The sequence below is a fragment of the Gambusia affinis genome, linkage group LG23 (assembly GCF_019740435.1).
Source record: "Gambusia affinis linkage group LG23, SWU_Gaff_1.0, whole genome shotgun sequence".
Lineage (NCBI taxonomy): Eukaryota > Metazoa > Chordata > Actinopteri > Cyprinodontiformes > Poeciliidae > Gambusia > Gambusia affinis.
In genome coordinates this window covers 10,446,269-10,469,074 of record NC_057890.1, presented here as the reverse complement: position 1 = coordinate 10,469,074, position 22,806 = coordinate 10,446,269, and the positions used below count along the sequence as shown (strand labels likewise).

Below are 22,806 nucleotides of genomic sequence, written 5' to 3'. Positions count from 1 at the left end.
GTTTTAGGGCAAAATCAATCTTTCACCAAATCGGATTTACAATATACAGGAAAATTGGTTGAGAAAGGAGGGATTGGAGGGGAAGAGTGTGTATTTGGATTGAGGGTTAAAAGAAGTAAAGCTGAGAAGTGTTGTATGAAACACTAGCTCTCTGCCTTTTTCATTCACCTGAAGCTTTCGACAAGAATCAGTTCTGTTTTATGTCAGATAATTCTTACAGATTTTTGGGTTGGTTGAGAAAATTAGTTGCTTTTACGATGAATTTGAGCGGGTAAGAGAAAAGAAACAAAAAGAAGTCAACGTTGCAATAAAAATAAGCTTTAAGGTAATATTACTTTATTTTTTTTGAGCCTATGCATTGCTTTATTATCTCTTTAGGTAGTGAAACAGAAATCAATTGCAGTCACAGCCTCTTTTTTGTAGATGGGGATGGTTGTGGGCAGCAAGGCTCTCCTGTAGCAGCAGCCTGTGTTGCAGCGAATTTGAATCGAAAGATAATTTGATTGACTTTATATCAAATGTCTGACTGGTTGCTTTAAATATATATTCAAATCTGTTGATTTTTTTTCCTTCAATTTAAATTTGGAAAGCATTCAAGTTAGATATTTAGTACATTCCTAATTGATAGTATCCAAATTAGAATTAAGATAGGACAATATGGCTAATTTTCCATAGCTAGAACAGACAATGACTGATAGTCCAGGTCGTAAAATACACCTAACGTGAGGAGAGCAAATATTACCATCTGGTCTATTAAGTAAACTTAGCATAAGGTTTAGTTAGTTGTTCAATTAAGTTCAAATGTTAAAACTATGCAAATGACCTTATTAGCATATTCCTAGTAGATAGTGTACAAGTTCCCTAAAATAAGATATGCTAGCTTGGCTAATTTTTTTTTGTGTTAAAGAAAAAAACAAATCTTATAAAATAAAAACACAAACCACTGTTAGTTATAGCATAGCTTAATTAGTTTGTGAAATTTAGCCACATTAACTTATAATGTATTCTTGTTAATGCTACTTTAGCTCCTGTTGTTTATTTTGGAAACTCTCGGAATATCACATTTGTTCTGTTTTGAAGTAATTTACGTAAATGAACAAAAAAAAAAATAGCATGTTTGCCTGATGAATGCAGGCATAAAACTTCATTTTTCTATTAAACATGTCAGCTTGTGTAAATTACTGGTAACATTCTTCACATTAGAAACCTTTGGAGCCAATACACCTGCCAGAAAATATCATTTTCAGCATTCAGTAATGAAACATGCATCAAAAGTAGAGCAGCTGATGATTTTTAATTTTTTTTTTTCCTCCCCTCTATAGATAGAGAACCTCCAGGATCAGCTGCGGGACAAGGAGAAGCAGCTGAGCGGTCTGAAAGACAGAGTCAAGTCTTTGCAGACGGACACGTCAAACACAGACACCGCACTGGGAACGCTGGAGGAAGCTCTGGCTGAGAAGGTACACAGACACACACACACAGATGCACCTACACGAATACTTGAACGCCCACCGCTGGTCAGCCTTGGGTCAGCGCCCGAGCAAGGTTACATTAATAAAAGCTTTATGAGCAAAACCACCGACCACCCAGATGTTGACCCGGTGACTCGGAAGAAATGGAAATAAACCAGTAATTACACTAGCTGTCATTTTATTAAATTATTCGCAGGCTGTTTTTGTAAAACACACGGAGCCGACAGGCATCGAGCCACATGGCTCAGATTTACTCATTGATCACTGTTTATGTGTGAACATTCAGGTTCAAAACGATACTGAAGCACAGGATTTATGACAATGAAGGCAGTTTTTTCAGGGGATTTGACTTTCGCTCTCAGAAACCAAAATCTGTTATGTTTTAGCTTTCATTTTTATGCTCTTACAGATTAGTATGTTATAAACTCAATCTTTTTGAGGCTTTCACACACACAGGAAGCAGGTTTTGAATTGACCAGTGACTAATACTCACGGTGTCGGCGAGCTGTGTGATTGTTGGCAGGATGAAGGAGCTTACACACTCCCGCTTCTTCCCTTTTCTTTCCATTCCTTCCCTTCTTTCTGAAATGTCCTGTTTTTCAGTTCAAGCCTTTCGACATTTCTTCCCTTACCTTCGTTTATGTGCGCACTCTGGGTTCTTGCACCTTTTTTTCTTCTTTTTTTCAAGGTGCGTGAACTTTTGTGCTTTTCTTTAAACTGGCCACTGTGTTGTTCTGCAGCTATAGAGGTCAGCTTTTCTGTTTTAGTGCTTGTGAATTTTACATCTTGCGCCAAAGCACATTACGTGTGTAAAATCACCGTTGGCTGTTAGATCCTGTCAAAGCTGCCATGTACATAAAGTTTAATGTGACACTTATTAGTACAGAAACTTGATATTGAGTGACTGTGAATGCGTCTTGGACAATATGAAGTGTTTTATTCTCTTTTTCTCGTTTTTCATTGCTCCTTCACATTGTCCACTTTCCTCCTCCTGTGCTTTGTAACTTAGCTCTGTTTCTGCTTTCCTTCCTTCTCTTTATTCAGGAGCGGATTATCGAGCGGCTGAAGGAGCAGCGAGAAAAGGAGGAGAGAGAAAAGGGAGACGAGATGGAGACCAGTAAGAAGGAGCTGAAAGAGTTGAGAGAAAAAGTCTCTCAGCTCCAGGCTGAGCTGGCTGATCGTGAGGTACAGTCACCACAAACATGTTGATTATGGTCAGAAAACATCAGAAAATGTGCTATTAGTTTTCCCACGAACCTATTTGATATGCCACAGGACAAAGAAGTAAAATCCCATTTAAATATAGGTAATTCACAGGCCCCAGCTACTGGAAACAATAATCTGAGCTGATTTTTTTTCCAATAGTGACTTTGTGAGCTATACAGGACTGCAGAATAGAGCCAGAGGAATACAAGAAGAGCGGCAAAGCATTTTCTGGCTCCTTTTTCTTTGCTTTCACCCTACAGCTGCTGGGCAGCACAGCAGGAAAGTTATGGTTAGCTGAAACCACAATTAATTAGAATGATTAGATTTCCAGGAGTCTTAGTTTTATAAGTGAATAATAAGGCTCAACATACTCAGAAGTAAGAAGTTAATATGGAAATGCATGAGGGAATTTATGGATGAGATGGACATTAATGCAATCCAAAGATAGAAGTGTAGATTTGAAACCATATTAATGACTAAAAATGAACCAACGTAAAAACAAAAAAAAGATATATATACCTTGCAATTGTAGGTTGTGAGGAAATAACAGAAAATCTGTAAGTCTTTACCAGGTTCTAAAATTATTTGAATGTAACCTGTGCAAATGCTGATAAAAAAATTCCATCTGAAAAACAAACAGGTTAGAAAACTGTGCTAATTGTTGCATAAGGGGAGGACAAAGGGAAGTCATGTAAAGCTTGGGGCAGAATTAATGGCAATAATTAATTTTCTTCACCTTTCTTACATTTTAGTTGTGTTAAATGTACTCTTTCCGTTGTTGGCTAAAAATTAAAATGAGTCAACAAAATCACAGCCGTCAGATTTTTCCTTTGAAGAGTTACTGAGAGAGAGCCGCTGCTGTGAAAAGCCCGTTTGAAGCTAACTTTAGTGATCGCGGGGATCATAAAACCTGTCAGTTTGTGTCGTAAAGTACACAGAAAATATCCCAAGAGAACAAGCATTCCTTTCTTTGCTGCCAAACGCCGATGTGAGGTTTGTCCTACAATACCAGTGTATACACAGACCTAAATATACTCTGAGTAAGCAGGAAGGTTTCTCCGACCAAAGCCCAGTCAAACATGATGATCTGAAGTCTGAAGTCGGTAAGGCCAGTCATGGGTGAAATTACACGTCTGAGCATCTCTCCTTCTGGTCTTGCTGGTTTCTGTTTCACTGCCTCCTCCAAAAGAGGGGAGAGAAAAAGAAAAAAAAAAAAACGAGAAAGGGACAGGAGAGAGGGAGATTTTTACGGATGGAGGGATTGAGCCTAAAAGTGAGAAAGGAGACAGGTCATGGGAAATATTACAACCAGCAGGGGACAGAGTTAATCATACAACTGTGGAAAAAGGATAAATCCATTTTGAACCACTTGACTTCGGGCTAAAGAGCCAAGACAGACCATGGCTGTGACACAGAATCAGACAACTATTGCACGGTCACACGGTTTCGAAAAACTAATCAGCCTTGCGTGCATAACTGAGGACCGTGAGAGGAAACTGGAGCACCTGGACAAAATCCATCCAGCAGCAAACAAAGCATGCAAATTTCACACAGAAAGGCCTCAGTTAATGTTCCACAGAGGAACCGTCTTGTTGAGAGACGCTGCCAGGAAATATGCAGGTTGTGATATTTTTATAAGCTGAAATACTTCCGGGCTTAAATCGTTTTCATCAGTTTCACTACTTGCTCTTAAATGTGAATGCATACATAATAGATGAGGTAGTAAAAGAAGACGTTGTCATTTCCCTTGAACTTTTTTCACTCTTTGTTGTCTTGCAAATAAAGACTTAATAAAGACTTTTAGTGACGCAGCCACATCATAAATATCTAGGAACACATAGGATAGAGCACTGGTAAAGATGTAGAGAAGTTTAAAGCAGAGTTTGAGTCTAAAATAATGTCCCAGGCTTTCTACACGTGAATAATCGATGCTTAGTCTGTCATCAGGAGAGTGGAAGGAGTTTGTCAGCGTCATGCTGGAGGCATCCTTGACAAGGAAACTGGGGAGAGCTAAAACCATTTTGATTCCTTAAAAGACTGAAACTGTGGACTTTTGTAAATTACTCTGGTAATTTACAAAATGTTGACTCTGCCTGGGTGAATACTAATGTGCACCAGTTTCATTAAATACTTGGGAAAAACCACATATTTTCCCCCTCACTTCCAGTCATAAACTTCTTTGAACTTATGTGCCTCTACTGACACAAATAAAATACATTAAAGCTTGAATTCTTAACACAACAAAATATGGAAACGTTTAAGGGGAGTCAATTCTTGATCAGCGAGCTTAAGATGCCCTACTTTGATATTGAGAATAGAAATATTCTCATTATTGGAACAATTTCAAGGATACGTTTGACGTGTACAAACAGTTTCATCCTAATAAATGTAAACGTGGAAGAAATTTTCTTTAGGTTTTCAAATTTCCTGTTGATAAAGCGTTTGTCCTGGTTGCTATTGCAGACGTCGGTGTTGGATCTGAAGGAGAAGGCCTCCTCGCTTGCATCCTCGACTCTAAAGAAGGAAAACAGGCTGAAAAGTCTAGAAATCAACCTGGAGCAGAAAAAGGAAGAGTGCATCAAACTGGAGAACCAGCTCAAAAAGGCTCGTGGATGCTGTCCTAATAATGAAACAGGATAAAGTTGCAGTTTTCTTTCCTAACTTATTTTCCCTTATTTCAGAGAAAGAGATGAAAACTTGTTTGTGTGTGTGTGTTTGTGTGTGTGTGTGTGTGCGTGTATGCACGCCAGCATATCAAATAGCTTTTCCCTCGCAGCAGTCTGTAAAATGTGTGTGTGTGTGTGACAGCCTGCTGACAGGCTTACAGTCATTTTCACAGACTCTAGAAGACAGCACCACCATCACACCCTGAATGTGTTTGGCTGTGTGCGTATGCATGTGTGTGTGTGTGTGTGTGTGAACATGTGAAAAACTGAGAGAAACAGAGAAAAGAGGAATATGTATGAACGTGTCAGTGCATCTGTGGTGTTTCCGCTCATCATCCTTTATTTCTTAGTCTCTTTCTTTTCCACACAATGGTCGGAGAAAAGATGCGTGACTTTCCGCCGTATTTCTGTCCGCCAACAAGAGCTTCGTATATCGTCAGCCACCCAAACATTTCCTCTCCACATAAGGAGCTGTTAAAATTGCTGTCCACTTCCAAAACTAATAGGGGTTTATGTATTGTGGGACCAAGGCGTGGACACACACACACTCACACACACACACACACACACACACACACACACAACGTCAATCTGTCCCAAGAGCAACATTTACTTCTGGGAAAACACACAGCTGTTCTAACCTCTAAGCTGGTTATAACCTGTTTTATTTTTCTTTGTTTTATCTATTTTTTTTTTCCCCCTGCAACCAATTTTCTGTTCCATCAGCTCGGCCGAGCCAAAAAGAAAAGACAAAAACCACTTCAACTGGCTACAATATGCCCGTTGAATTGAGCAGCATTACCATGTCCATGACAATTAAAATAAAAAACACCTACCGGGTTTCAGCTTGAACTTAGCCCAGCTAAATGACACAAACAATATTTCAGACTGAAATACAGCACACTCCAAAGTCGTTGGCTGTGGAGGACGTGGAGTCCGACTAAAGACGATAAAAAAAAAAGGATATTACCGTAACACAATCTCACTCTGAAAAATGTTGAAAACTTGAATATTTAGCAAGAGCTTGTTTTTTAATAAATCATTCATAATCATTGCCCTCAAACAATTAAAAACAAATTATTAATGGAAGCTTAAAACTGCAGCTGTAACTTTTATAAAACAAAAGAAGAAGACCAGACTTGTTCAGTACAAAACTCGTTTCGAACATCTGAAGATTGTGCTTAAAATCCAGAATATGGTTTGGGGAGGAGGGAGGTGCTTATTTGCTGTATTATCTTTCCACTGTTAAAAAAAGAACAGTCCAAATGTATCCTTAAACAGCCAAAAAATATAATATAAAATAGAACATTCATGGTGAGTGTTTCTAAACTTCACCGCCTCCCTCTGTACTCTGATGAGAACAGAGGAGTAGCACGGCTGCTCATTTGTTATGATTTTTTTAATTTTTTTTATTTGTGGCTCCATTAGCCCCCTGAGGATATATATTTTTCACCTCCCGGCACATTGGGCCAAGCACATTCATCCTGCGCCGAATGTTTTGATCCGCTCATTTCGAAAGCCAATCCTCGGTTTATTTTTAATAGCCATTTCTGTTCCAGGCTCAAAGCGCAGCAGCGGAGTCGCAGGCCAACGCTGAACTTACTGAACGCATCTCGTCCCTGGAGCAGGAAGTGACCCGGTGCAGAGAGGAGGCCGGGAAGGCCCAGTCTGAGGTGGAGCGACTTCTGGAGATCCTCAGGGAGATGGAGAATGAAAAGAACGACAAGGAGAAAAAGATCCATGAACTGGAGAGGTAAGAGAGAGGAATTAGATTAGCTACAAAAATAAAATAAATTCCCCCTCCCTATCGTGGATCTAAAACGATTTCCTTCCTGTTCCAAAATGGAAGTGTGAAGAAAAAAACTGGTTAATTTTAAGAAAAAGCGTCTTAGTTTTCCATTCATCTGCTCAGTTTCGGCCAAAATATGCTAGAGTTCAGGTTAAACATCCTGGTATGAATAACTCATTATTTATCACTCACCACCTTCTTTTTCCCTTTTCCCTTTTCTCCTTTCCTTTTCATGCCATCTTTCAACTCTTCCCACGTGTGTGTTTGCACTTGTTAACAATTGTGCAACTTTGAATGTGTGCGAGTGCAATTACATTTGCTCGTGTGTGTGTGTCGGCGTGTGTGCGCTCATCTCACCTCAGAAATCCGTCAGCCTCTCATCTGTGGCGTCCGCAGCAGTCGCAAATGCAGGCCCCACCCCCTGCTGCCTCTCAGCAGCCAGTGGGGGGGCTGGTGTGGGACTACCTGGGCACGTGAGTGGCTGGTGGCCCGTGTCAGTTAGCTCGAGACCACTGCACGCTAAGACTCACTTTGCCTGTCGAGGGATCGGATATAAAGGCACGGAAATAACAATCCCCCATGTGGAAAAGTAACATAAGTAACGCAAGTTATGATCTTGCAAAACGCCTCAGGTTTATCTTTAGAGCATTTTGTCACTTTACAGCCAGACTCGTCAATGTATTTTACTGGGATTTAGTGTGATCATTTAACAAACAAAAATCTCAAAAGTTGTTTTTGTGTGTGTGTGTATGTGTGGTGGGGGGTCTCTACCAGCTTAGCAAGTTTAGTGACGGATACATTTTCACCCATTCTTCTTTGGAGGGTGGATTATATATAGATATATATATATATACATATATATATATATATATATATATATATATATATATATAGATATATATATATATACATATAATCACATAATATCCCTATAAAGTGTGTTGGAGTTTGTGGTTTTAATGCAACAAAATGTGAAAAAGTTCAGGCCTGTGAAAATTTTTTTGCAGGCAATTGTGGATGATTTATCTGCAAAATCATTGTGTGGCTTCATCTCAAACTTTTATCGTTGAAGTCAACTAAGGTTAAACTGGCTGGAATTTATTATAAGGTGCATAAATTTTCAAAAGCACAGTTTAAGGGGATATATACATCTTTTCCACATGGGCAGGGCTCAGTACGCTCACTAATAACCAACAAAGAGTTGTAGCATTGGCTCGCTGCTAAGAAATCATTATTTTATTCCATATTTGGACAGTTATGTCTCTCGAATCCAGAAATTGGACTCACTTGTACACTGACACACACCACACATTAGCAGAGGTTTGGGTCATCTGTTACTGCGGCATGACAAGCCAAGCAGCTCCTAAGAGTTTGTAAAATGAGGCACAGCCTGGCACCGCTGCTGCTGCACGGCCTGACACCCTTTGAGCCTCTGTTCTCGTCAGTGATGCAACTCTTTTATTTCGTTTTCCGTTCCGCTTCACTTTCAGCTGAGGATGCTTGACTTGCAGACTATTAACATTTTGCAGAGTATTAACACATTGTTTTTCTCGTAGGAATCTAGATTGCTCACTAATATTATGGGTTTTTTGTTTGTTTGTTTGTAGCAGTAAACTGCTGTTTCTAACCACTTTCCTTTGTAATTTTAAATCAGTCACACCTGTAGTTTCTTCCAGAGCACATAATCTCTATTATGATGTTTTGTCTTGTTGTTTTGTCTGTGCATGCCGTCCTAAATCTGTTTTACTTGTGTCCTTGAATGTTTCATGAACTATTTGATTTTGGGGTTTCTGATGAGTGGAAAAAAGTTGTCTATGAACCTGCTTTGATTCCCTTTTCATCATGGAAAGAAAGGAGCAAAATCATCATGGAAAACTAAAACAAAACAAACAGGATTACTGCATGTCACGAAAAGTTTGAAAAAGTCACCCTTCCATCCAAGAATCACCAGAATCTCTGGAAATATAGTGCTGGCAAACATACATAAGGAATGTGTTTGGACTCTAATTTTATTGGTGTGCTCCTTTTGATATTTAATTTAAGAAATTATCGCTTTTCCCATCCGTATCTGTGTCTTTTAATGTGCTTACCATCCTTGTGATTGTAGGAATGTGTTATAGGTTATGTTGTTGTCATATCTCTTTGATCATCTCTTTGATGTGACATTCGTTTAACAAAAGTTGGCTTACAAGGTGTTTAAGTGACCCTGTGGAAGAACAGTAAGTCCTAATAAACACCTGGACTTTTCAGGTTGTTCTAAAGACAGCCATAAGCGAAGAGAAGTATCTTAATTAAGCATAAAAGAAGATTTAACTTTAAAAAAAAAATTGCTAAATACTTTGTAAATGTTCCAACAAAATCACATTGAAGCTGGCTAAAACTCCAGGACAACCAACTTCCAGAGAAGAAAAGAGGGCTGCAGCATACTGATTTAATTCACATTCCTTTGAATATTTCTGAAACCGCTGTGTCTTTATTCTCCAGATTAGGACTCCGATGAAAACACTGTGCTCTGAAAACAATTGTGAGTTTGTCTAATTAAAATGAATTAACCAGTCAGTTCCACCCCTCTTTTTATTCTCAGCTAAGCTAAATTTGCTTTCAGAGCCCTTGCTGTGTGGACTGTTAGGCTTGTGGAGGAATCATCCAGAATTCAAATTTATTGTGACCATTTCAACGCCACCTCACGCAAAACTTTCCCATGTCTTATCGATTTATTTTGTAATGCAAATATATAGTTTTCGTTAGTCTACAAGAACCGACTAGCAGTTTTTCTTTATACCATTTTTTATCTCTGACTCCATTTCTTACTTACCAAGTTTGTTTGTAATAACACTTTTCAGCAACAAGGCAGTTCCAAGATAAAAACATAACACAGTAACCGAATACGAAACACGCAACAAACGTTACATTTTGTCATTACTTGCGGACGAAGACGATTACAGAGCTAACTTATTCGACCAAAAGCAACGCCCGTTCTTCACAAGAGGAATTGTATTTGAATTAGTTACATTTTGTGCAGAATTTTACTGTCTAAAACGATCCCAAGAGTCTTTGGGGTTCTTTCATAATATCGACAAATCTGGAATTAGATTGAAAATTTTAATTTTAACGCTCTTTTTTTTATATCTGAATATGAACCATCATTTGTCTTTGTTTGCCACATTAGTTTAAATTTCAGCAAATTTATTTTTGGGGTTTTCTGAAAACCCACAGATACTTTTCCTGGTTTTTCTCACTCTAACTGAAAAATTCAATGCGTTTTATTAATTCAAGTGGAGGAACAATGAAATATGCTGTCCATTTATATTCAATATTTTGTTGAACCAACTTCTGTAGGGCTCAATTTCTTTAGGTCCTCTTATTGCATATTCTTCGTAAAAAAGATTTGATTTAGTTCTGAACTTTCATTTAGTTGTGATCTGGTCTATTGTGACCAGTTCACCTTCATTCACATATTTTCAGTGTGCCCAAGATGACTTTAGCTAACCAGAAAATGGAGATTGTTACGCTTTTCTTCACAGAACACCTGAAATTATATTTTCTTCTAAAGAGAGTTGGATTTATTTGACTTGTCGGAGTTGATAAAATACACACGATGCATGACAAACCTTTTGAAAATCATGAATTGTTTCTCTTCTACTTCATACTTACGGTCTACTGTATTGATCTTCCACCCAAGATTCTTAAACACGTTTTTTTTTTTTCTTTTCTTTTTTTCGCTCTTTCAGTTTTGGCTCATGTAATTGTTGAGCTAAAATACCTCTATGTATTAACATGTTATCCCAGCAGGATCCTTGCAGGTAGATATGATTTATTTCACAAATAAGCCTTCTTAACCCTTCAGACCTGACCCAGTAACACCACATGTACAGATGGGTAATTTATCCGTAACTTTTCTGGGAATAATGTTGTGTTTTTTTTTTTTTTTTTTGTTGTCGTTTTGTTTCGCCTGACAGGTAGCTAACAGGTATGTCAGAGAAGAATAGAAACGCCTCTGGCCTGCTCTTAGCCTGGCCAGGCCGGGGCCGACTCTGGGCTCCGAGCGAGCCGCGGGAACATGGCTAATAAAAAGTTCAGCCGCAGTTTAAACACGAGAGCAGCAAGAGCAAAATAATCAGACTTTCTCTTCCCCTCTCGTGAAAATCCAGCTGTACTGGTACCAGATTATTTATTTCAGGAACTGGGATGGTAATTGGAGCAGACTAAAGTGACTTCACACTGAGGGGAAATGGAGCTGAAAATCTGCCCCAATGGCCAAAATAAAGGATTTGGAAGGACGAGTGGAAAACAAAGGGGGGGGGGAGCAGCAGGGGAAGTGAAAGAAAGGTGGTAGAGGAAGAAAAACAGAAAGTCATTTATTAATGGGTGGAGATGCAAGAAACCTAACAGGGTTGGGGCAGATTTGTACCTATAAGCGCAACTAATGAGAAATTCACCGGTTTTATAGCTGCATTGTTCGGCTATGAACTAACTTGTCTCTGGCACATTGTCATTAGCATAAAATCATGCTGGAATTGGGGCTTTGCCAACTTAAGCCTGTGAACCGATTTATGGACACTGGAAAATTACTTTTTAATTTTTATATTTTTATACCTTGAAAGTTGCATGAAATTTAGTAAAGGCTCTCAGATCCCCAGAGTGCATGCTGTCAGTGTGGGAATTTCAATAACCAGTGCAGTCCATTCAAGAAATAATAATATTGAACTTGGACCCGTCTCATGCTTTGATTGGCTAATTTACTGCAGTTTTATTGGTGTAGGGGTGATTTGAGGAAAGTAGGACTCTCATTACTTAAATGTTAATTTACAAAATAGATCAAGAAGCCATCTGGTGACCGCCTGCCTGCCTGCCTGTCTGCCTGCCTGCCTGCCTGTCTGTCTGTCCAGTCGTGTCTGTCTCGTTCTATAAATGTCCGTCAACTGTCTCTCTTTGGTTAATGATGTTCCTCTGTCAGCTCTGCTGTCTTTCCTGTTCTTTGAAGATTGATCAAGCCGGCTAACCCAGTGCTCAACTCTTCTTTCCCCTCTCTCACCTTTCCCTTTTCCTTCTCTCCATCTTTCTTTTATCTTTATGATGCCACGTTTTCTGCTGCGCTACCCAGTCTTGCCTCAAGGTTAGTACCGCACGCCTATCTTTCTTCCAAAGCTCGTCTCCCTGCGTTTTTTTTTGTTTTTTTTTCATCTCTCTCCTTCATTGTCACACTGCCTGTCCTTGCTTAGAGACACTCTTTCACTCTGTCATAAACTCTGCGTCTAATAATTCTCGTCATGTCTTTCATGTCTTTGAAAGGAGACACCTTGACTTGTTCTTCACTCTCTCTGTCACATCGCCGCCTTTTTGAACAGGAAACATTGTTGTTTCTTTCTCTCTCTCTCTGTTATATAACACCTGCCCTGGTCTCTTCAGCATTTTAGAATTTTGACATCAATACCAGCAGTTTTTATCCAAAAAAAGTTAATATTGTTAAAAATATGGTTACATTTGATAGAGCCTTTGTCTTTGTGGACAGGTTCTTATCTTTCCTTGTCGGCAGTTGTATCTAAGCTCACAACTATTATTTATTTTATTAAAGCAAGTTCTTTCTTTTATTATATTGTGATATATATTTTTTTATATATTAAAAGTAGGTTTTTAGCTTTTCTTTTTTTAAAGAAACTTGAAAACATCCACATTAAGACTGATTGCTGTGAGTTCTGCACAGCATGTAATCCTCAAGATAAAATGTGATTCATCTATATTTTTCTGATTAGAAAATTCTGCTGCCTGATAGTCATAGAAATACTATAATATAAGAACATCATTTACAACTAAGAGCTGGAATTTTCTTTGACTTTTAGGGACTTCCATCTCCTCTCCAGAGGTCACCATCTAATGACATTTCAGTATGCAATATCTGAGGTCTGAATATGCTCCTATTTCATAGACATATCAAAATCCTATAAACTTTCTGACCTACACATTGCAATCAACCACATAATAACCACTTTTTCCTTCTGGTTTTTACATAAATCTCCTGGTCTGACTGCTTTGTGCACTGAGACGTGTTGTTAAATATCCACAGTACCAGCTCTTCCGTTGCCGTTTCTTTTTTTCTTTTTCCACCAACTTCTAACGCCATGAGTCCCCTGGCATCTTGTCTGCCTTTTCATTGCTGGTTTTCTGCAGCTTTGTGATTCCGCTACAGAAAGGGAAAACAGCAAACAAAAAAGTTAGTACTATCTCACTTTCTGCTAGATGACAGAGAGAGTTTTTTTTTTCTTCTTCCTCTCTTCTGTATTTTCTATTTCTTGTTTTGATCTGAGCTGAGAAACTCTGCAAATGTCTGACTTCAAGGTTTCTAGAGCTTAAAATGGGATTGCAGGGGTTCTCTTTGTTTGTGCGCTTGTATGCGGGCGTGTGTGTGTGCGTGTGTGCGCGTGTGTTTGATCTAGTGGAGGTCCTGAGCGTTGAGGTTGTGCAGGGATTTGTCAGCTTTTGGATGACAGCATGTATAGGCCCGCTCACGCTATCACAAAGTAAGCATAGTGCTTTTTTTTTAATTATTGTTGTTGTTGTTGTTGTTTCGTGCTGCACACATGTACAAGAACACATCTGAGAATGAATTTGGCAGCAATTAGCTGAAAACCCCAAAGCGCTGAAAACTGCTGAGATTTAACTCATTAAATTCACTCACACTTTTAAAAGAAAAGGAAAAAGGTTTTGTTGGTTCAAAAATAAAAGTCTGTAGTGAAATTCACGCTGCTCATTGCTTCTGTTTTTACTCCAATATCAGAATGTAATCAACCTTGGGTTTTTTTGTGTTGTCCTTTTTGCATTTTACATGCAATTAAAAGTATTTTGTTGTTATTTAATATTTGAAGTCAGAGCGGACTCCAGTCATTTTGGTGTCCAAGGCAAAATTGCGATTTGCTGTGTAGAAAAGCTGAATGTTCCTGTCTTTGTTCCCCGTGTAAACAGTATTTACAACCAAATATATTTTATTTCACAGCTTTAGGATAATAATCTAAGATAGTGAGGACGGGTGAAGATCAAATATGCAACAAAACTGTATTAAAAAGCGAAACCTTGTAGTTTTCTGTTTCTGTGCTATTTTACTGGCACAGAAAAAAAAACAGACTTTTAGAGGAATTCTGTGTGGACAGAGGCAGCAAATATTTCCTCAGTGCATCTGTACAGAACAAATCTAGATTACATTCATCTGCTGCTGAACGATTAAAGCAAAACAAGACGCTGAGACACAATCCTTCATGTCATGAAAATGGATTTATAAAGGAAAGGACATAAATAGGATATAATGACTGTTTTAGAAATGTTTTGACTCAAGGATGCCAGTCCTCCCTGCAGTTATCGAACATTTGACTTTTGGGTTTTTATGATTTTTACTAGCTTCATTACAACACTTCCTCCTGTGCTTGGTACCAAGGTAAACTTGGATTTTTCCAGTCTTGTTAGTCACAGTTGCCTGATTGATATGTGGGGAAGTTAAGGAGAACAGATCTTTTCTTGTAGATATTTCTGGACTTATAAAGTTATACGGATAGTCATCCGTATAATTTTATAAGCCCACGGTTCCCACCCAACCTTATGTTTATTCATCCTTCCCATTTTGCGTGGTAACTCCAAAAACAAATCAAAACAACAAAAAAGCCCAACATTTTCTGCTATATTTATACCCAAGAAAAACAGAAGAAAAGTCGTGAATTACTGAGAAGAATTACTGAAAAATCTGATAATTATAAAATTTACATTTTAAGATTGCTCTTAAATTTGTTTCAAGAGGATTGCTGGGGAGCCAATGAATTTGTTTAATTTTGAGTGTCAGTTTTTGTTACTAAAATTAAACATAATTTTTTCTAAGAGTTCTTCCTTACAAAGTGATTGATTGATTGATTGATTGATTGATTGATTGATTGATATCTTTACCAGGAGTGTCAATAAATGTGGTGAGCACTGCATGCACCAATTTATTTATTCTCTTTTCTACAGTCATTAATGAATTTATATAGCAAGTTGTTTACTTCTTTATCTCTAAAAAAAATTTTAAGGCACTTAATAGCTGGTAAGATGTATCTATTATGCTTTGAATCATGGTTTATAATCTTCTTCTTCTATAACCAGAAAGCCAAATTCATATTTTCCTCTTTTTTTCTTTTCCTAAGGAAGTACCGAGTTCCCCGTGGTTAAAAGGAAATGCTTGATGTTAATTTTGGGCGAACTACTAGCAGTAAACATACATGAGGCCCACAAGCATTTTTTGATCAAATATTTATACAGGAGTCCAAATGTAATATTAATATCACCTTTATGTGGCTGCCCGAGTATGAGCCGCATGCTAATGAGGGTGGTTGGAAAGTTTACTGAAATTTCTCAGATTGCACGTGTGCTTTCCTCCTAATTAAAAGCAATAATCTGTATTTTTCACTGCCATGAAGTTTAGTGTGTTTTGTTTTTAAATTTTTTATTTTTGTGTTTTCTGTATTCATTTGCAACGACTCCAAAAGTGTTTTTTATGTGTTTTGGAGGAATTTAATTCCAAAAATCTAAAGACGGTTAACAAGTATACCAGTGTGGGTTAATCTTAGCACATGTTATATATTTACTAAGGATCCCATGTTGTTTGTACAGTATGTGTTTACATCTGTGTGAATCTTGGCACATAGATATCGGGTGTTTGCGTTGGGTTATGTGTGAGTTTGGTTTTTGTGTGTGGTCCGACCCAGAGAAACTCTCTCCGTGCGTCGGGAAAATGTTTAACCGTGCATGTTTGCTCTTTGCCTCTGTGTGTGCAGGTTCCCATGTTGTGTTTACAGCGTTGCGGTTCGGGAAATTCTCCTGTAATTCCGGTTCCTCCGGCGATTAGCTCCAGTTGTCTCAAAATTATTTTTGCAGGAGGAAAGAAGCAGATATTTTACATATTTAGACAACTTTGAAGCAGCGGGCTACAGATGAATGGAGCCATTGGGTTTACAGGGCAGTGCTACCTGAAAAAAAAAAATAAAAAACAGCTCCAGTGTAAGTTTATTCCTATCAGAGAAGTATAATTCTGTTTGGGTTGTGTATCACAGTAAAACAGTAACAGGGACCAAACATCTGTTACATTAATAAGAAAATAGATTTCAGCAGGAAGCTCAGAGATCATAAATAAAAAATAAAATAAAAAAAATTAAGCATTACGTTTCATTTAAAGAATGATGCAAGAATTGCCTCAGGCATGTAACAAGCCAATATGCCAATCTATTTTCTAATTGTCTTCAGGCCTACCTAAAGAACTTAAAATCATCAGTAACTTTTAAGTTAAGCTGTTAAATTTTTACTTTGAATTCGTAAGATCCACATATTTCAGAAAAATCTAAGGCAATGACCCTTAAAGCCCACGCTTCCCACCCAACCTCTCATTTAATATCACTTCTGTGCATATTAAGCTTGATTAAAAAAAATAAAAATGCAGGGTTAAGGTGTTTATTTGAAGTTTTATCCTATTATAAAGGTAACGCACACGCAGGAGAAAAGTGCCTTATTTCCGGTGCGCCACCAGATACACGCCACCAGACTTGAGCGTCTAGTGGCGTGTATCTGATGTCTAATGGGATCTATAAATTCCTACTGGCGCATTTAACTACCTTATTAGAAAATATTAGTCGGAATGGCTAGCCTTACACCCCACTTGGTTTGCACTGCTCACCACTGTATTATTTAAAGCATGACGTTTTAAGCTTTGGGACAAATAAATGTACTCTAACCGCTGCAGCCCGTCTTGTCCAATTCCGTTTCTTTTTCAACTCTGATAAGACTTACAGACTGGTTTTTGTGAGGTTTGTCTAAATCAAACCATGAAATGCAGTAAACATCAATCACAAAAATTAAAACAAATCACAGGGTGATTAGTTAATTTAGTTTGAAAATGTTTAGTCTGCAGATCGCTGGTTACTCAGTTGAGGGAGTTCAGTCACTGCCTGACTTCATGCCAAAACTTTCAAGGAAACTGATTTGAAAAGTGGGTTAAAACAGCCACTTCAGGTGAGCTTAAAAAAATATCAAAATAGTCCAGGCTAGTATTTAAACAAATGTTCATTGTCCTTAAAAAGTAAGAAAAAATAAGTGTGAAAGCAGAACGAGTGCATGAAAGAGAGTGTTGAGTCAATGGGAAAATTGTTTTCCACTTGCCTATATGCTCATATATATAAATATATATATATATATACAGCAAATGTAGCGTGGAGTTAGGAAACCTCAGCGATCCAACCAGATGTTTGGGGCTTCCTGGAAATCCTCCAATAGGAACATTCCTGCCTGTTTATGACCTGTTACACGCAGGCAGGGCGTATAGGACAAAACTGAACCCCAAATATTGAAATAACCGTATCCCACAGTTACTGAACATGGAAGCTAAAATCATGGCCTAACAAAGGGAACAAAATAACAAACGAGAGAGCTCACTTACTACATCTGCGTTCTCGCTTAGCATTCGAACTCAGTTTTGGATGTAAACGCAAGAGCTGCACATGGCTCTTCCAAAAACGCAAACCTATAAGTTAGAAACTTAAATACACACACACAAGCCCTGATGATTATTTTGCGAGCTTTGAACATGCAGGTGCGGCTGAGCTGTTTTGGCTGCATCTGTGCTTTTCAATTTCTCTTCTCCTAGATATCTCAGGACAGTTTGGAATTGGGCCCCCTGGACCTCTTAGCAAACAGATTTTATGCTACCCTTTTTTGCCAGTATCATTTCTCAACTTTTCTGGCAGTGATATTGATATAAAAACCACTTGATGAATTACTCCTGTTACTTTGAGTAACTTTAGAAGCCAGTTTATGGCTTACACAGACAAGGAAGATGAAAGCAAAGACTTGTAATAAAATAGTTATATATTTGAATACATTTATCTTTTCTTTTTTGCTGTGCACTGAGCAAAGCGAACTAAAAGCACTTTCAAAGATGGTTAGATCTGAGGTATGTTGAGACTCGGAAGTTCATATAAAATTTCAGACCTGTTTACACTTTCTGTGACAAATAACACGGGAGCAAATTCAGGAAGCCATTTGTTCATGTTTGATATGGAAGAATCAGAGTTCAATTCTGAAATGGCATCCAAAGGCAGATCTGCTACTAAAATTAGCCCCATAAAAAAAATAAAGATAAAATAAAACATTTACTGTGCACTAACGTTGTAACAAAACCTTGCAGCAGGAGATTTTGTGATACTTAAATACTATAAATGCAATATCGTAGTTTTTATTTAGCGGTTCAACTTAATATTTTAGATGGAAAAACACAAAAGCATTTTCAACAAATATAAAAAACAATATTTGGACTTATGAAAAGAGAAAAGATGTCTGATTCTTTGTTTGCTCAAAAATCTTTCTAAAATCTTGACTGGTTCTTGAGTCCTTAACATCGTTTATCATCCAAATAAACAGTCCGAAACTACTCATACCCCGTACAGCAATGAAAACATTACCAATGAAAACATTACCAATGAAAACATTGCTGATGTTGGGAATCATTTTTGTACACAAACACATATGCATATAAAAGTCCACAGAGCAGAAAGACTTGGTGTAGTCATGGACACAGGAACTACCTAGCCTTCAGTCATGTTGGCATTTTTTCAAGTAACATTCCTTGGGTTTTCCTTTGTGTTACGATTCAGTGGATGTTATTAGGTTTTATTTCTTCCACATTTGTGCCTGTGTAGATGTCTGGAATGTATGAGAGATCCTGATCAAGTAAAGCTGCTGTGTTATATGATAGTTCTGTTACACAGCCACAATGGCTTCCAGGCGTCTTAAACGGGGATTAAACTCTTTCTCCACGTTGCAAAGCGAGAATCTCCCGTGAGGAATAACTTTTCTGCTCTTCCCGCTCTTTTACCGCTCCGCGCAGTCTCCTTCATTTTCGCAGTGATGATTTAAAACCTGCTTCCCGACACTCGGTGATCCTTGTGTGACAAGACCCTCCTGCTTCCCACTGTGCAGACATCAGAAATGTCGTCTCATCGTTGATTCATAGCGTTTCTCCAAATTCCTTTACCGATTTTGACATTATATCGTCCCGGGGGTATTTAGTGGAGCATTGTGTTGCACAGATTTCTGCTGCACCATTATAATTTCTTGACCATATTTTGAGAGCTAAATCAGCGACAGTTTTATTACTATAGATCCTTGCAAATGCTTTTATAACCCTCGAACATTTTCACTCTGTTTTATGTTACAGCAGCAGTCTTTAACATGTTTTGGGGGAGATTTTATTAAATAGATCAGCACAAAATAGTCAGTTTTTGTGAAGAAAGAAAACAACGTCGGAAGCATTTTTTTTAGTTAGTAGAAATGTGATAACCGTGTATTTGATTCTGTCCTGCTGACTCAATACTTTGTAGAACCAACTTGTAAATACAGTTGTATCAGTTGGTGCTTGTCTCTACCAGCAGACAATTTTACTCATCCGTCTTTGATTAAACAGCTCAATCTCTGTCAGGCCGAATAGAGAGCGTGAGCATTTTTTTAATGCTTTAGGTCCTATGAAATCTGCAAAAATTAACCATGAAATGACATAAGGTCTCCATCCATATGCCACGATCTTGCTAACATCCGCACAGATCGCCCGTCTGCTGCTGCACCTCCTTCTGAGAATGAAAATTATCACGGCCTAATTACGTTTTTTCATGTTTACGTTCTGAAACTTTCCTCCACATCTGGAGCGAACTGCACCCTAGTGGCTGCATTTCCGACTTACAACGACAGTTTAATAAACACATGGAAAGCATAAGGGCGGTGACACTTGACAGCTTTTAAAATGGGTGGTCCCAATTACATGCCTACAGGGACCATAAATGGGCACTTAATGGGGTACTTGGCCATGTTGGGAACTGAGCAGCTCTCCTTGAGATGTTAAAAGCTTGGATATTTGTCCTAACTTTGCTTTAAACGTATCCGCAACTTTCGCCATAGCCCATCTCCTGTCTTGCTCGGTCTCCATGACTTGTGTCCTCTAAGAAACCTCTGAGGCCTGCAGTTATCCTGAAGTTAATTTACAGGAGGACTTCTGGAAAGTGGCACTGAATTTTGCTTATGAGACTGAACGTATATGCACCACAAGGTTTTTTTTAATTTTTTTATTCTCGTTTGAAAAACAAAAATCTTATTTATTGGTGCGAGCTTATTTTAGGTATGAATGATCTACAGGTTCATTTTTAATGGCTTAGCAAGACTGTGATAATAATAATTGAAAAATGAGTGTAGAATACGTTTAAGTCTTTGCAGCTGTACAAGGAAAACAACTGTCTAACGAAGCATAGCGTACTCTGGTGGAAGATCACTCTGACTCAAGCAAACCAGGAAGAATTATTGGAGGCTCTTGTCTTGGCACAATTTTAAATAATAACTCACATTGTGAGCTATTATCTAATCTATATTTGCTTCACTGAGGTCGGCTTTTAAATCATCAAAAAACCTCCCTCATAAACTCACAGTTGTTCCGTGTTTTTCCAGGCAAATTAAGGACCAATCGAAGAAGGTCGCCAACCTGAAACACAAAGAGCAGCTGGAAAAGAATCGAAATGCCCAGCTGATGGAGGACGCCAAGAAGCGGGAGGACAACCTCAACGAAAGTTCTCAGCAAATAAAGGTAAGGAGAGCGGTAGAGGCGAGGTGGTGGAGCTTCAGGAAGGCGGAGAAAAGTTTTTCTTTGTGTCCTTTGAGTAACTTCTGCTACAACAACACCATGTTGTCATAACGTGATACAGAGCAGCCCGAGGCAATGTCAAACACACTCACTCTCACACACTGCAGCTCTCACCTGAGAACATGTGAGAAGGGGAAGCCAGGGTGGATAATTGGCAGGGGGAGCCGATAGAAGATGGAGAAGAGGGAAGTGATGAGTAGAAAAATGAGAGGTGACTAAAGGAGAGAGAGGGGGGGAATGAAATGAATGCTTTTTGGGTTTTAAAAAGCTTCTTTGTGGTTGGAGAGCATTTCCTAATTGTTTGCCTGGTCCATCAAGTCACCCGAGATAAGAGCCGTATGCGGTGTGATGATTTTGTGTGGTTTTCTTCATATAGCTGAAGATAGTAGGTTTTCTTCTGCTTCTTTCTCATTTAACTTCGCCCTTTCACCTTAAATTTCTTCCCGGCTTCCCCTGACATCCTTCAGCCTGCTTTCCCTCCTCGTCCTCGCTCTTCTCTTCCAGTAATTGCTAACCTCATTGGTTCGCTGATTATAGGCAGATGAAAACTGTCAGTGTGTGTGTGTGTGTGTGTTTTGTGTGAACAAGCTTATGCACTCTTTAGCTATGGTTGATTTGGTTTAAGTTGTTAAGAAACCGTCATTTGCTATGTGTGTATGTGGTTGGATGATGAGTCGATGTGAGTCACTGAGACACACGAGACCGCAGCGGTGTCCGGTTCCGAGCCAGTATCCATAACCTAAACAACCCTGCAGACGGTAACAAAACAGGACTGTAAATTTAATTCAATGCAATAAGAGTCGGCTTTGTTCCAAATAAATTCCCCCGTACTGTGCATAGTCAGACACCAAGTAATGTTGGCTCACTGGGGATTCAGATTCGCAGCACATGTGTTGGAGATGTTCTGGAGGTTTGCTCATGCCCACTGTAATGCCTCATCGTTCATCGTCCTCCGTGTCCCCATCAGTTATTCATTCATATCTAATTTACCCTGCAAAGTCAGATCCCCAGCAAGAAGAAAATAGATCTTTTTTCATTGGAAATTTATGGGAACTCCATGCGGTGATTTCACTAAGCTCTGTTTGTGATCAGAATAATTCAAGGCTAATAAGGGATCAGGGTGGGGGGGGTGAAAGATCTCCAATGCTGCTCACAGTGGCCAGCTTCTTGTGATGGCACTCGAAGACCAGCTGTTGTGTGACATTAGGTTTGCTGCAGTTTGGAAGTGAACCACACCAATACAATGTGTACATTTTCTTTGTCTTTCGTGCCCACTGGATCAGAGTACCAAAATCATCCAGGTGTGAAGACTGTCCATCCATCCATCCATTTTCTGTTCACCTTTGTCCCTAATGGGGTCGGGAGGCTTGCTGGTTCCTCTCCAGCTGCGTTCTGGGCGAGAGGCGGGGTTCACCCTGGACAGGTCACCAGTCTGTCGCAGGGCAACACAAAGACATACAAGACAAACAACCATTCACACACACACTCACACCTAGGGAGAATTTAGAGAAACCAATTAACCTGACAGTCATGTTTTTGGACTGTGGGAGGAAGCCGGAGAACCTGGAGAGAACCCACCATGCACAGGGAGAACATGCAAACTCCATGCAGAAAGACCCCGGGCCAGGAATCGAACCCAGGACCTTCTTGCTGCAAGGCAACAGCTCTACCAACTGCGCCACTGTGCAGCCGTGTGAAGACTAGTTTAAATTAAAAAAAGGAGCTTTTTCTTTTTTACTTTTGCTTTCTGTGCAATTGCATGCTATCTTTTTATTAGAGGAGGTGTTTTGAAAATGTTATTTTTTTTCATCTGGTGTGTACAAATATCTCTGAAGACACCTGGCTGGGGCCTAGTTACTACGCTTCTTCACCATTTTGTATTTTTGTAGCCTTATTATTTCATACCCAGCAGTAAGGGTATGAACCGGTACCCGCAAAACAGTACCCAAATTTTTCAGGTACTGAATGTGGCAGTTGACTATGTCA

General features: G+C 38.8%; 1 protein-coding gene across 9 annotated transcripts in view; it reads left to right on the top strand.

The window, feature by feature from the left end:
* Nucleotides 1-22,806, top strand: part of LOC122826363 (ELKS/Rab6-interacting/CAST family member 1-like) — a 121,981-nt gene that overhangs the window by 38,115 nt on the left and 61,060 nt on the right. For 5 of the 9 annotated variants that reach the window (XR_006369774.1, XR_006369773.1, XM_044108137.1 and 2 more), the window contains 6 exons: nucleotides 1,323-1,460; nucleotides 2,517-2,657; nucleotides 5,142-5,282; nucleotides 6,904-7,097; nucleotides 12,238-12,249; nucleotides 20,628-20,763. Coding sequence is in view for 6 of the 9 variants with exons in the window: in XM_044108137.1 (XP_043964072.1) it covers nucleotides 1,323-1,460; nucleotides 2,517-2,657; nucleotides 5,142-5,282; nucleotides 6,904-7,097; nucleotides 12,238-12,249; nucleotides 20,628-20,763 (762 nt within the window). In the remaining 3 variants the exon portion in view is untranslated. The remainder of the gene's footprint in view (nucleotides 1-1,322; nucleotides 1,461-2,516; nucleotides 2,658-5,141; nucleotides 5,283-6,903; nucleotides 7,098-12,237; nucleotides 12,250-20,627; nucleotides 20,764-22,806) is intronic. The other 4 variants (XR_006369775.1, XM_044108138.1, XM_044108135.1 and 1 more) reach the window with 2 other exon arrangements.